This window comes from Nerophis ophidion, linkage group LG09 (assembly GCF_033978795.1).
Source record: "Nerophis ophidion isolate RoL-2023_Sa linkage group LG09, RoL_Noph_v1.0, whole genome shotgun sequence".
NCBI classification, from domain to species: Eukaryota; Metazoa; Chordata; class Actinopteri; order Syngnathiformes; family Syngnathidae; genus Nerophis; species Nerophis ophidion.
The window spans coordinates 58,582,363-58,598,478 of NC_084619.1; the positions used below are offsets into that span (position 1 = coordinate 58,582,363).

The 16,116-nt window shown below is 36.0% G+C and overlaps 1 protein-coding gene across 3 annotated transcripts in view; it reads right to left on the minus strand.

Moving 5' to 3' along the window:
- The window catches only part of LOC133559520 (transmembrane protein 41A-B-like), a 21,832-nt gene extending 6,074 nt beyond the window's left edge, over positions 1–15,758 (minus strand). The window contains exons 1-4 of one of the 3 annotated variants that reach the window (XM_061911360.1): positions 15,304–15,445; positions 3,501–3,651; positions 2,268–2,418; positions 1,989–2,158 (exon numbers count right to left, since the gene is read on the minus strand). In XM_061911360.1, coding sequence (XP_061767344.1) covers positions 1,989–2,158; positions 2,268–2,418; positions 3,501–3,524 — 345 coding nt within the window. In that variant the 5' untranslated portion in view covers positions 3,525–3,651; positions 15,304–15,445. Of the gene's footprint in view, positions 1–1,988; positions 2,159–2,267; positions 2,419–3,500; positions 3,652–15,303 lie in introns of those variants that run through there. The other 2 variants (XM_061911359.1, XM_061911361.1) reach the window with 2 other exon arrangements.
- Between the last annotated feature and the right edge of the window lie 358 nt (positions 15,759–16,116).

Here is a 16,116-nt window from a genome sequence, read left to right on the forward strand (position 1 = left end):
CCTTTTCTTTGAACTGTTCTGTGACCGAGGACAATGGCCTTTTCTTTGAACCGACCTTTTCTTTGAATTTCTTTGTAATCAAAGGCAATGGCTGTTTACGACCCCCCTCCCAGCTGGTGCTATTTAATCAAGGAAAGTCCAAATAAAAAATATTTATACATATTCATTTATTTTATATATATATGTATATGTTATTTATTTATTTATTTATACATGAACCTTATTGCTTTTTTCATCCTGCACTACCATGAGCTTATGCAACGAAATTTCGTTCTTATCAGTGCTGTAAAGTTCAAATTTGAATGACAATAAGAAGAAAAGTCTAAGTCTCTAAGTCTAAGTCTAAAAGACGAGGCGTACAATCTTTCGTCAGAGCGTGGTGGAACTGTACAAAGCAGTCCAGACGTTTCTCCTCATTGAACCAAATGTATTTCTGTCTCTGTTTAATTCCTTGATTCTTGTCTTGTTTAATAGATGTCATCAGTGTTTGAACCTGACGAAACCGTCCCACGTGTGATGTCTGTAGGAGTGTTTTCATGCATATTAGTACGCGCTATCTTAATGTGATCGAGCTTGCGTCGTTAGCATTAGCTAATATGCTAACGTGTTTACGAGTGTCTGTGTTAGTTTTATTAAATTTAATAAACCTTTATAAAATATTTATGTGTAAATAATTCATTTCACAATGTATATATTTGCGGCTAATACCGTATTTCGCAAAATAATGAGCCTATGCCCAGGATTTCCGCCAGGTCAAACTCGTCACGTCACGAGTGACACTTCACCTGTCATCATTTTCAAATTGGAGGAGGCTGATTTCAATCATTTGAAATCGCATAAAGGGAAGAAGATTAAGAGCTATTCAGTAGGATTTAAGGTTCAAACTAGTGAATATGCTAAAGAGAACAGTAAGCAGCTATGTTTTATTAATATACCGTAGCTGTGTGTGTCAAATATGAGTCATTAAATGACTCCCCCCTCCTGGTGGTAGAGGGCGCTAGTGATCCTTTTTGCGACTACTCGGCTGCAGAAGAAGTGACGACAAGCAGCAAGAGTGAGCAGCGTGTGTTTATTTTTTCCTCTCGCTTGCTCTTTTAACATGGAGGATTACATATCTAAAATAAAACAGTTTTCTAAACTGGACTTTCAATCGAAGCAGGAGGTAACAAAGGAAGATCTCCATCGAGACAGAGAGACTTTTAAAACTGAAGAAAGATAAGGAAGACTTCTATAAACAAGTTATCGATGCTTTTGATCAGAAGGAGCTGCGCATGGACTTAATTTATAAGTAAAGGTAAGACTATAATAACATTTTTTTTTATTATATCTGCTTTTCATGATGGTATCCTTACATCACACACAAATGTTTAAGCGCAGGCCTAAATTTTCCGCCTGCCTTTGGTAAGTGCCGGAGTGAGAAGAGGTTTAAAAATAATTTGCGCATATTTGCCTTTACTGCATGCCTTTGGTAAGCGCCGGAGTGAGAAGAGGTTTTAAATTAATTAGCGCCCCGGCGGCAATTCAAGGAAATATGTTAAATGGAATTTTTTTTTTTCGTTTATAACTTAGTGGGCGTGGCATGAATACCGAAAAAGACGGTGCGTAACGGGGTGTGCAACGTCCGGCCTCGAAGACAGCGACAAGTGAGTAGATGGCCCAGGTGGGCCTTGTTATCTAATCACCTGTCGCCTTTATTAGCAGCAGCAGTCACGAGACACGGGAGTTGGAGTGGGAGCCAGAGAGAGGGAGACACGGACTGAGGGAAAGACCATTTGCTGGAAAGCAAAATTCTACCACTATTTATGACAATAAAACAGTGTTGTACCCTGAAATCCGGGCTCTCGTGGCAGTGTGTGGTGGTCCGCGGAACCCACTAGAGAACCTCTACGGACGGTAAATTGTGTGAGCTGGCATACAGTAGATCTGTGTGGCCAAACAAACAACTCGGGCTGAAGGGAAACATGAACGTGCAAAGCGGCCGTCGTCACCTCTTTACCTTCCTCTGCAGCAGAGCCACCTTCTCCGGGAAGACCCGCACCACGTGCTGCTTCCCGAAGGCGGACGAGAGCAGGTAGCAGAACGTGGAGCCCGTGGTGGTGAGCAAGCAGGCCAGGACCAGACCCTCCCACGGCCCGAATATCGCGCCGGCGAGCATGTTCTGCCACAAGGAAGGAGAGAAGTGGATCAGACGTTTACGGTTTCTGACCACGTGAAGAATTGATCATTAATCCAAAACGCATCAATGCAAGAAAACAACGCAGACTCACCAGGAAGGAAGAACCCGGGATGGCGAAGGACTGCTTGTAGAGGTAAGCGCTGCAGAAGAGGAGCAGGACGTAGCCGTGGTGTTCCTGCTTGTAGAACTTTAGCATCTCCGCTAGCTCGCGCAGCTCGTCCAGATCCGACGGGAACTTTAGTCTGACGTGCGAAAATACACACAATGTGTCTTTTTAGAAATATAAAATGATTTGTCAATAGAAATATGTAAATTGCGGGGTAAAAAAAATAGCCGATTTTACGGCCGTTGTTATTACTGTTAATTGAAAAATGGTACCTCTTATTTTTAACGGTAAAATTCCGGCTTACCATTTTTTTGTTTTGTTTTTTTTAACGATAAATCTACCGTTATTGTTTTGCAATGCATTCGGCAAATGGAAAAAACGGGGCCACTCTTATTGTTACCATAAAATTCTGGTGAATGAGCTGACAGTTTTTTACTGTAAAACTCACGGTTGTTTTTTTTACGGTGCATTACTGTGAATGGAAAAACAGTACCACTTATTTTTATGGTAAAATTCTGGTGACTTAGCAGCTATTATTTATTTTATTTTATTTTAAAATCTACTCTCATTTTTTACTTTACTGTGAATGGAAAAATGGTACCTATTTTTACGGTAAAACTTCTGGCTCGCCATTTTTTTTTTTTAACCATAAAATTGAACATTATTGTTTTTGCAGTGCATTACTGTGAATAGAAAAACAGTACCACTTTTTTTCTATGGTAAAATTCTGGTGACTTAGCTGCTATTTTTTTTAAATTTATTGTAAAATCCACTGTCATTTTTACAGTGCATTACTGTGAATGGAAAAACAGTACAACTTATTTTTTGGGTAAAATTCTGGTGACTTAGCTGCTATTTTTTATTTTTAACATTTAATGTCATTTTTTACTTTACTGTGAAGGGAAAAATGGTACCTAATATTTTTACGGTAAAAATTCTAGCTCACCGTTGTTGTTTTTTTACCGTAAAATTGACCATTATTGTTTTTGCAGTGCTTTATTGTGACTAGAAAAACCGTATCACTTTTTTTCTATGGTAAAATTTTGGTGACTTAGCAGCTTTTTTTAAAAATGTATTTTAAAATCCACTGTCCTTTTTACAGTGCATTACTGTGAATGGAAAAACGGTATCAGTCATTGTTACGACAAAATTCTGGCGAATGAGCTGCCGGTTTTTCTTTTTACCGTAAAATCCACTGTCATTTTTAGAGTGCATTACTTTTCTTTTTTTTCCATTTTCCATTTTCTACCGCTTATTCCCTTTCGGGGTCGCGGGGGGCGCTGGCGCCTATCTCAGCTACAATCGGGCGGAAGGCGGGGTACACCCTGGACAAGTCGCCACCTCATCGCCACCTCATCGCAGGGCCTTACTGTGAATGGAAAAACAGTACAACTTATTTTTTGGGTAAAATTCTGGTGACTTAGCTGCTATTTTTTATTTTCAACATTTAACGTCATTTTTTACTTTATTGTGAAGGGAAAAATGGTACCTATTATTTTTACGGTAAAAATTCTGGCTCACCTTTTTTTTTTTTAACCGTAAAATTGAACATTATTGTTTTTGCAGTGCATTACTGTGAATGGAAAAACAGTACCACTTTTTTTCTATGGTAAAATTCTGGTGACTTAGCTGCTATTTTTTTTTTAATTTATTGTAAAATCCACTGTCATTTTTACAGTGCATTACTGTGAATGGAAAAACAGTACAACTTATTTTTTGGGTAAAATTCTGGTGACTTAGCTGCTATTTTTTATTTTCAACATTTAACGTCATTTTTTACTTTATTGTGAAGGGAAAAATGGTACCTATTATTTTTACGGTAAAAATTCTGGCTCACCTTTTTTTTTTTTTACCGTAAAATTGATTATTATTGTTTTTGCAGTGCATTATTGTGACTAGAAAAACCGTATCACTTTTATTCTATGGTAAAATTTTGGTGACTTAGCAGCTTTTAAAAAAAAATGTATTTTAAAATCCACTGTCCTTTTTACAGTGCATTACTGTGAATGGAAAAACGGTATCAGTCATTGTTACGACAAAATTCTGGCGAATGAGCTGCCAATTATTTTTTTTACCGTAAAATCCACTGTCATTTTTACAGTGCATTACTGTGAATGGAAAAACAGTACAACTTATTTTTTGGGTAAAATTCTGGTGACTTAGCTGCTATTTTTTATTTTTAACATTTAACGTCATTTTTTACTTTACTGTGAAGGGAAAAATGGTACTTATTATTTTTACGGTAAAAATTCTGGCTCACTTTTTTTTGTTAACCATAAAATTGAACATTATTGTTTTTGCAGTGCATTACTGTGAATGGAAAAATAGTACCACTTTTTTTCTATGGTAAAATTCTGGTGACTTAGCTGCCATTTTTTTTAATTCATTGTAAAATCCACTGTCATTTTTACAGTGCATTACTGTGAATGGAAAAACAGTACAACTTATTTTTGGGTAAAATTCTGGTGACTTAGCTGCTATTTTTTATTTTTAACATTTAATGTCATTTTTTACTTTACTGTGAAGGGAAAAATGGTACCTATTATTTTTACGGTAAAAATTTCTGGCTCACCTTTTTTTTTTTTACCGCAAAATTGACCATTATTGTTTTTGCAGTGCATTACTGTGAATAGAAAAACTGTATAACTTTTTTCCATGGTAAAATTCTGGTGACTTAGCTGCTATTTTTAAAAATGTATTGTAAAATCCACTGTCATTTTTACAGTGCATTACTGTGAATGGAAAAACAGTACCACGTATTTTTATGGTAAAATTCTGGTGACTTAGCTGCTATTATTTATTTTATTTTATTTTAAAATCTATTCTCATTTTTTACTTTACTGTGAATGGAAAAATGGTACCTATTATTTTTACGATAAAAATTCTGGCTCGCCATTTTTTTTTTAACCATAAAATTGAACATTATTGTTTTTGCAGTGCATTACTGTGAATAGAAAAACAGTACCACTTTTTTTCTATGGTAAAATTCTGGTGACTTAGCTGCTATTTTTTTTTAATTTATTGTAAAATCCACTGTCATTTTTACAGTGCATTACTGTGAATGGAAAAAAAGTACAACTTATTTTTTGGGTAAAATTCTGGTGACTTAGCTGCTATTTTTTATTTTTAACATTTAACATCATTTTTTACTTTACTGTGAAGGGAAAAATGGTACCTATTATTTTCATGGTAAAAATTCTGGCTCACCTTTTTTTTTTTTACCGTAAAATTGAACATTATTGTTTTTGCAGTGCATTACTGTGACTAGAAAAACCGTATCACTTTTTTTCTATGGTAAAATTTTGGTGACTTAGCAGCTTTTTTAAAAAATGTATTTTAAAATCCACTGTCCTTTTTACAGTGCATTACTGTGAATGGAAAAACGGTATCAGTCATTGTTACGACAAAATTCTGGCGAATGAGCTGCCAGTTGTTGTTTTTTTTACCATAAAATCCACTGTCATTTTTACAGTGCATTACTGTGAATGGAAAAACAGTACAACTTATTTTTTGGGTACAATTCTGGTGACTTAGCTGCTATTTTTTATTTTTAACATTTAACGTCATTTTTTACTTTACTGTGAAGGGAAAAATGGTACCTATTATTTTTACGGTAAAAATTCTTGCTCACCTTTTTTTTTAACCGTAAAATTGAACATTATTGTTTTTGCAGTGCATTACTGTAAATGGAAAAATAGTAACACTTTTTTTCTATGGTAAAATTCTGGTGACTTAGCTGCTATATTTTTTTTAATTCATTGTAAAATCCACTGTCATTTTTACAGTGCATTACTGTGAATGGAAAAACGGTATCAGTTATTGTTACGACAAAATTCTGGCGAATGAGCTGCCAATTTTTTTTTTTATTGTAAAACCCACGGTTGATGTTTTTACAGTGCATTACTGTGAATTGAAAAAAAGTACCACTTATTTTTTCGGTAACATTCTGGTGACTTAGTTGCTATTTTTTATTTTTAACATTTAATGTAAATTTTTACTTTACTGTGAAGGGAAAAATGGTACCTATTATTTTTACGGAAAAACTCTGGCTCGCCATTTTTTTTTTTTCAAGTAAAATTGACCATTTTTGTATTTGCAGTGCATTACTGTGAATACAAAAACAGTACCACTTTTTTCTATGGTAAAATTTTGGTGACTTAGCAGCTGTTTTTTTTTTAAATTTATTTTAAAATCCACTGTCATTCGTACAGTGCATTATTGTGAATGGAAAAACAGTACCACTTATTTTTTATGGTAACATTTTGGTGACTTAGTTGCTATTTTTTATTTTTAACATTTAATGTATTTTTTTTTACTTTACTGTGAAGAGAAAAATGGTACCTATTATTTTTACGGTAAAAATTCTGGTTCGCCTTTTTTTTTTAACTGTGAAATTGACCATTATTGTTTTTGCAGTGCATTGCTGTGAATAGAAAAACAGTACAACTTTTTTCTATGGTACGATTCCGGTGACTTAGCGGCTATTTTTAAAAAAAACTTATTTTAAAATTCACTGTCATTTGTACAGTGCATTATTGTGAATGGAAAAACAGTACTACTTACTTTTATGGTGACTTAGCTGCTAATATTTTTTATTTTAAAATCTACTGTCATTTATTACTTTACTGTGAATCGAAAAGCGCTACCATATTTTTTTTAATCGTACAATTTCTGAGACTGAGCTGCCAGGGTTTTTTATCGTAAAATCTGCAGTCGTTTTTACAGTAAAACAATACCACTTTTTAGGTTTACGGTACAATTCTGGCGACTGGGCTGTCAGTGTTTCACTGTAAAAGTATACAACGTATGCAACTGTCGTCCAGCGAAAATTGTGTCACTCATTCGGACTATTATTAATTTTTATTCTAATCATCATTGCATGTGTTAAGTCGTAAGCAGAAACGCTAAAATAACGCCGAGCAAGACTCTCGGAAGCCAAGACTGGAACTTGCGTGCTCGTGTGTGTTTGCACTCGGGAAACTGATATTACTGGTTTAAAAATAAGGGCTGTGTCCGTGTCAAGTATGTGTCAAAAAAATTACAACCCTAACTAAATAATAAAACCATATTCTGTCAGACATACATTTATCGATACTGCATAGTGAGGCAGGGACAAAAAGCCCTTGTTTTAGTTTGGTTTAGCAGCATTACAACCGAGTCAGTTCAAAAGCCCATTGAGATAATTGCTATTTTAGCATTGCTTTGAACTTCATCATCCTGACAGATTGATTGCGGTATTTTTTTAAACGACCATACTATTTAAGTTCATATTGTAACTGAACATTTTCCCCATGGATATAATGTCTAAAAAAAGATTTTTTGGTCATATTTTTTTACTACATATTGTTGTTTCTTCACTTTTTCAATTAAGGCCGAAGCGGAATGGCAGTTTTGAATTAGCTTCACTACAATAAGAGATACAGCATGGAAATCTTTTCTATCAACCTTTGACTGATCGACATATTTTATTACCTTTTCATATAAACTTTGGACATTATCTGGAATAAAAACACATGACAATTGAACTTGAATCATATGTAAATATAAATATCTGCATAACTTATCGTTAATTGGTTCTGGGTCTGATTGATTGATTGAAACTTTTATTAGTAGATTGCACAGTTCAGTACATATTCCGTAGAATTGACCACTAAATGGTAACACCCGAATAAGTTTATGTCGGGGTCCACGTTAATCAATTCATGGTCTGGCTTTGGGAAATACATTTCTACGAGATAGGAACCATTCATAATGAATGTCATGTTTCCATAGCTGGAGCTTAGGTGAAGTGTTTAAGACACAGGTATCAAACTCGTGGCTCTGGGGCCAGATCTGGCCCGCCACGATAATTAATGTGGCCCGCTAACACCTGGAAATAATATGCATCAAAAAATTATTTTATATTTGTTTTGACTATTTTGACAGAAAATATATGTACTGCATGAAATTGCAGACCTATAGTATAATGTAGTATAGTACAGTGCAACGATATTATATTATCATACTTTCCAGACACCTAATTTGTCAAAATAAAAGTAAATCCTTACATTTGCTTGACTTAGCAAGTTTTCATTATTTTTTTTATTTTTTTTTACAGAATACTAGTGTAAATTGAAAAAAACTAACACTGTTTTTTCATGGTAAAATTCTATTGACCGAGCTGACGTTTAAATTTTTTTTTGTATTTTTTTTTTTTACTGTAAAATCTTTAGGTGTTATTTTTACAGTGTGTTACTGTAATTGGAAAAATTGTTACAGTTTTTCTTTACCCGTATAAAAAATGGCAGTTCAGTTGTTAGCATCAAAAAAGAAAACAGTGGTACTGTTTTTCCTTGTGCAGTAATATGTTTTTTTCACGGTAAAATTATATATATTTTTTTAAATTTTTTGAGTTGCCATTTTTTTTAATCGTAAAATCTACAGTTGTTGTTATCGTGTGTTACTGCAAACGGCAAAAACGGTTCATTTTATAAAAATTTTCACTGTAAAATTTCGGTGCCATTTGTTTAACTGTGTCCCCCCCCGTTTTTTTTTTTTTTTTTTTTTTACAGTTCATTACAGTAAAACGGTACCACTTATAGTTTTGCGGTACTGGTCAAAATGTGTACTATAATATTACTATATATCTATAAATATTAATATATGTATATATTCATATATGTATGTATATATGTTCCATATATATACATATGTGTGTATATATATATATATACTGTATGTATTATGTATATATACACACAAACACACATGTATATATGTATATGTATTGTATATTTATATGTATATATAAGTATGTTTGTATGTATATATGTGTCTATATGTATATATGTATGTACGTAATATATGTGTGTGTATACATAAATATTTATATATAGACGGATGGATATGTATATATATATATATATATATATATATATATGTAGGTGTGGGAAAAATCACAAGACTACTTCATCTCTACAGAACTGTTTCATGAGGGATTCCCTCAATCATCAGGAGGTTTAACCTGATGATTGAGGGAACCCCTCATGAAACAGTTCTGTAGAGATGAAGTAGTCTTGTGATTTTTCCCACACCTACATATTGCGCTCTACCACGGTATCGAGCACTATTCTCTGGATAATCCAATCAAGATGTATATATATATATATATATATATATACACATACACATATACACACACATATATATATATATATATATTTATATATATTTATATATATATATACACATATACATATACATACAGTATACAGTACATACATATGTATAGTTTTACCAAACTGTGCTGTTTCCGTGGCACTTGAGATGATTTGTTTGCTTGATGTGTTTGTGTGTGCTGCATTTAGGGAAAGTTGGCTATTTTTGACTCTTTTCTGCAGTCTTTGAGGCCGAGGCATGTCACATGAAAGCACAACGGAAAAGCATCGAGGACGCGCTTGAAATGCTGGGAGAAAGCTGACAAATTCCGCCTGAGGCTCAAGCTAACGAGAGGCGACGTGCAAAAGAGGAGAGAAGAAGAGCCTGGGATGTCTCCTTGAGGAGGCGTTTAAGTGCGTCTTGTAGATCACGCCTGCTCGCCAAAATAACAAGTGGCTCACTGCGACACATTTCCCTCCAGAAATACTGGACATCTCCGGGGGTCAAGTGTCGCCTTCCTGGTTGACTTGTTGGCCAATCACCCGGCGACATGTTGGGGCCAGCAGCCAGTCAGAAGGAGCCGTGATCAAAGTCCCAGCAGCTGCTGGACCAGGACCACGGATTGATTTACACGGGCCTCCGAGTCTGTGTGTGTGTTTTTCTACCCTCTGTGCTATTTCTGCCCTCCAATCAAAGGTATCCTTAAACATAAATATAAACAACTCATTTAATGTATATATTGATTATAATTTGTGTCTAAATACGTACCATATTAATTAATACAACAAAATTAGAGTATACTGTACATAATTTAAGTACTTTACATGGGTTTCTCTACTGTCTGATACATTACATTGCTTTGCAACATGCTGACCCCTGTTGACTTGGAGTGTGACCTGGTGACGCGCGATACCACTTATTTTCTTTCCGATCTGATACCGGGCTGGTATCGGCGACACCCATCCACTATTGATACTTTGTGCGAATATACCTAAAGTGTCTGGTGAAATTTAAAAAGTGGTGTGTTCCGAATGTTGCTCCCTTTGCGAAATTGTCTTTAATCAACTTCTGCAAAATCTGGTATCGATCGCCAGCATAGTGGGTTTTAAGAATAGACTAAAAGGAGAAGTATTGCGGAAAGAGATTATTCTAGATTGTACCTGACATCATGACTGGTTTGATTGATTATTGACTATTTTATTGATTATGGGACAAGCAGTAGAAAATGGACGGATGGTACTTTTTCGTCACTTATTGTTTGTCTTTGGTACACTAATGTGTATATTATAGGCCTTTGGTTTTTTGTTTTATTTTTGCAAAAATATATATATATATTTTTATATATGTTATGAACATTATGTAAACTCGAAGGTATTGTTTTTTTTGGTTCTTTGTTGTTGCTATTTTTGTGTTGCAACATTTTATTATTGTCAGAGTTATTTCACGTCAAACCCCAAGATGCAGAGATGGAGGCAGGCATTGGATATGAAGACATTATTTAATATAAATAATAGAACAAGAACAAACAAAAAGCACGCACGTGGGTGGAATAGCAAAGTAAGGGAGCTAGAACTGGAAGCTAGAAAACAAAAAGGAACTTTAGCATGGAAGTTAGAGGATAGCAAACAGAAAAACTGAAATTAACTAATGGCTAACAAGAACAACTTACCGCTACGACAACCAGGACAAAATGTAACACGACAGGTAGTAGCTGAAAAGAATCACAGACACGACAAGAGCAACATATGGCAACGACAAGTCCGAATGACAATACAATGATCCAGCAACTGACTCAAGACAGAGTAGGTACAAATAGGAGCAGGCTGATTGGCAACGGGTGTGGCCAGGTGCCTATCAGCCGCAGCTGAGGAGGAACACAGCACTCAGGGAACAAGACAGGAAGCTGACAAAATAAGAGCACTAGACAGGAACTAAACACAGAGGAAACAGAAAAATACAGAGGAAAAAACTAAAACATAGACAAACTGTCAGGGGAAAGCCTGACAATTATTTGATCATGTTGTACTGCATTGTAATCTTTTGTTTTGTGACTGTGGGACGTTTTTTGCCTGGACCCCAGGAAAAATAGTCCCCGATGCGGTGTAGACTAATGGGGATGTCAGGCTTGCCTCTGACAGTTTGACTATGTTTTAGTTTTTTCCTCTGCATTTGTCTTTGTTTCCTCTGAGTGTGTGTGTAGTGTTTCCTGTCAGTGCTCTTATTTTGTTGGTTTCGTGCTGTGTTCCCCCTCGGCTGCGGCTGATTGGCACCTGGCTACACCTGGTGTCATATAGTCCGCTCCTATTTAGACCTGTCTTCCCATCCAGTCACTGCTGGATTATTGTCGCTCTTGTGTCGTTGCTACCTGTTGTGTCGTGGATTGTCGATGTCACTTCTTGTCGCTCTTGTCGTGTTTTTGCAGCGTTGCGGTAAGCTATATTTTGTTAGTTATTTGTAGCTTACTGGCTTTTGTCCCATGCTTCCAGTTTTGTTTGTTCATAGCTATTTTTGTTTGTCATCCGCCCACGTGCGCGCTTTTGGTTTGTACCTTTTGTGTGTTCTAGTACTAGTATTTTATATTAAAACTATAATTCCTTATTCTATGCCTGCCTTCGTCTCTACATCTTGGGGTTTGTCAACAACAAACATTGACAGGGGATCTTTAATAAACTAATAATCGACATAAAATCACAGTGCAACGCAAAACATGGCGTCATTTACTCAATGCGTTATTTACGTTCAGCTTAGCATATCCAAATAGCCTACAGCAGTGATTCTCAAACTGTGCCTACGCCAAATGATCACCTAATTAAATATCCAAACACAGTGTTACTGTTCAAACTGCGTGTAATGTCACACTGGCCAAAAGTAGTAAATACACATTAGGTTAAAGTTAAAGGACCAATGATAGTCACACACATACTACGTGTGGTGAAATTTGTCCTCTGCATTTGACCCATCCCCTTGTTCACACTCTGGGAGGTGAGGGGAGCAGTGACCAGCAGCGGTGCTGCGCTTGGGAATCATTTTTAGTGATTTAACCCCCAATTCCAACCCTTGATGAGTGCCAAGTAGGGAGGTAATGGCTCCCATTTTTATAGTCTTTGGTATGACTCGGATAGTCTTTGGTATAATACGTATTAATTAGAACCTTTGCTTTGTTTTTAATGAATACTCTAGGCCTACTACATTATTGTGTTTTAATGTACGTCATCATGGTGGTACTTGGTGAAAAAAGTTTGAGAACCGCAGGCAATGAATAAAAGGATACAATAAAAATAACAATACAATGTGACTCTTTTTAATAGGCAGTGAGTATCTTAAATAAACAAATGACAGAGTGAATGACTGCGCTTGCACATTATGTAGTTATACCTTCCGTAAATTAGCTACAGCCAATTTTGTGATTTAGCTACGTTACACTTTTCCTGTTAATGATATAAATTATGCAAAATAACTAAAATATCCAAAGTACTGTATTTCCTTGAATTGCCGCAGGGCATATAGTATGCGCCTGCCTTGAATTACTGCCGGGTCAAACTCGCTTCGCGAAATAATTAGCGCATGCTTAGTATTACCGCCTGGTCAAACTCGTGACGTCAAGAGTGACACTTCCCCTGTCATCATTTTCAAAATGGAGGAGGCTCATTTCAATACCTGTAATTTGAAATCGCATAAAGGGAAGAAGATTAAGAGCTATTCAGTAGGATTTAAGTTCCAAGCTATTGAATACCGGTACGCTAAAAAGAACAGTAAGCAGCTGTGTTTTATTAATACACCTGTGGAGCCGACGGTCCGACAGACAGGCAGGGCACGCCCAAGATGGCGGCGAGGAGGCGGTGAGCGAGCGGAGAGGAGGAGCGGAAGAGCGATCTTTGACTGAGGTTTTATTGAAAAATAAACGAAGTCAAACTGCTCAAGCCACGTCCTTCCTTGGCGGTCCTGGGAACCCGCAAGACAACGGCACCGTCACAATACCGTAGCTGTGTCGGTCATATATGAGTCACTAAATGACTCCCGCCTCCTGGTGGTAGATAGCGCTAGTGATCCTTCTTGCGACTACTTGGCTGCAGAAGAAGTGAAATGAGTGAAGTGATATGGGCTGGAGGAGGTAATAAAGGAAGATCTCCATCGAGACAGAGAGACTTTTAAAACTGAAGAAAGATAAGGAAGACTTCTATAAACAAGTTATCGATGATTTTGATCAGAAGGAGCTGGCATGGACTATATAAGTAAAGGTAAGACCATAATAAAGTTTTTTTTTATTAAATGTGCTTTTCATGATGGTATCCTTACATCACACTCAAATTTTTACTGCATGCTTTTGGTAAGTGCCGGAGTGAGAAGAGGTTTTAAAACAGGGGTCACCAACTTTTTTGAAACCAAGTGCTACTTCTTGGGTACTGATTAATGCAAAGGGCTACCAGTTTGATACACACTTAAATAATTTGCCAGAAATAGCCAATTTGCTTAATTTACCTGTAATAAATAAATCTATATATATAAAAAAATGGGTATTTCTGTCTGTCATTCCGTCGTACATTTTTTTTTTCCTTTTACGGAAGGTTTTTTGTAGAGAATAAATTATGAAAAAAAACACTTAATTGAATGAGTTACAAGAGGAGAAAGCACGAAAAAAATGAAAATTTAATTTTGAAACATAGTTTATCTTCAATTTCGACTTTTAAAGTTCAAAATTCAACCGAAAAAAATAAAGAGAAAAACGATCTAATTCGAATCTTTTTGTAAAAATATATATATATTTTTTTTATGGAACATCATTAGTAATTTTTCCTGATTAATATTAATTTTAGAATTTTGATGACATGTTTTAAATAGGTTAAAATCCAATCTGCACTTTGTTAGAATATATAACAAATTGGACCAAGCTATATGTCCAACAAAGAAAATCATTATTTCTTCTAGATTTTCCAGAACAGAAATGTTAAAAGAAATTCAAAAGACTTTGAAATAAGATTTAAATTTGATTTTACAGATTTTCTAGATTTGCCAGAATAATTTTTGGGAATTTTAATCATAATAAGTTTGAAGAAATATTTCAAAAATATTCTTCGTCGAAAAAACAGAAGCTGAAATGAAGAATTAAATTCAAATGTATTTATTATTCTTTACAATAAAAAAAAATTGAACATTGATTTAAATTGTCAGGAAAGAAGAGGAATGAATTTAAAAGGTAAAAAGATATATGTGTTTAAAAATCCTAAAACCCTTTTTAAGGTTGTATTTTTCTCCAAAATTGTCTTTCTGAAAGTTAAAAGAAGCAAAGTAAAAAAATAAATGAATTCATTTAAACAAGTGAAGACCAAGTCTTTAAAATATTTTCTTCTATTTTCAAATTTTATTTGAGTTTTGTCTCTCTTAGAATTAAAAAAAAGTCGAGCAAAGCGACACCAGCTTGCTAGTAAATAAATACAATTTAAAAAATCGAGGCAGCTCACTGATAATTGCTGCTATTTGAGCTATTTTTAGAACAGGCCAGCGGGCTACTCATCTGGTCCTTACGAGCTACCTGGTGCCCGCGGGCACCGCGTTGGTGACCCCTGTTTTAAAATAGTTAGTGCATGCTTAATTTTACCGCATGCCTTTGGTAACTGCAGGAGTGAGAAGAGGTTTTAAAATAATTAGTGCCCAGGCGGCAATTCAAGGAAATACGGTATTTATATTTTGACTTGAGAATCGCTATTAGAGCATAAAGAGCTGGTATCGGCAGTATCGACATATCCGTGTCGATCTGCATATAGCTAATGTGAAAATGCTCTAAAAGTGTATTTATGCATTGATACTTCAACAATATTAAATTGTTTGTACATGATTAATATTATTTTGGTATTTTTGGAAAAGTAAAAATGAATTATCCGCTTACTTGTAGTGGTGCTCCACCGGCTCGTCCCCTTCCTGAGTGGCCGGCCGGAGGTGGTCGTCTGCGGGCGGCAGGTGAGTGGACAGCAGGTAGAGGTAGACGCTGGCGGCCGCTACGGTGGCCGCTAACCCGGCGAGGGAGCGCATGTTTCGGCGGACTCCGTGTCCGAGCTCGGTGGTGGAGTTACAAGGGACGGAGGGGAAGAAGCCCCGCTTGCGGGAAGACGAGGCGACGTGTTGCGGTCCAGTTGGACGACGCCGAGTCCCCCCGGTGTCTATTACCCGCCAACACGCGACTCCATGACGGCGACGGGATCAGGTGACAACCCGGCGAGAGGCGACATGCTGCGGTAAGGACTTTCCACTTTGCCTAAGTGCTGTTTCACTCTTTCGGCTTGCGTGTACGTTAAAAATGTCACCTGGCGTGATGTTTCTAGGGTGTTTGTAAGTTTTACGGTAATTTTTAACACCAGTTCAAACACGCTGGATTGTACTTGGAGTGTCTGACCGCCAGAGGGAGACATTGTAAAGGGGATAATAGCACTTAGACAGGCGTGTCCAAAGTGCGGCCCGGGGGCCATTTGCGGCCCGCAGCTAATAGTTTACTGGCCAGCCACATATTCGGCAAAAATGCAAAATTGATAGTCTTGCAAAAAAAAAAATAAGTGGAATGAGGTGAAATCTAATAAGAAAAACTGGCAATGTTGACACATAGCTGCCATGCAGGCAGTTTTTTTTGTTCCTTTAGTCTTTATTTTCGTTTTTTTCCATAGGACAAAAAAAAATGTTATAATGAATTATTACTTAAAACTTATCA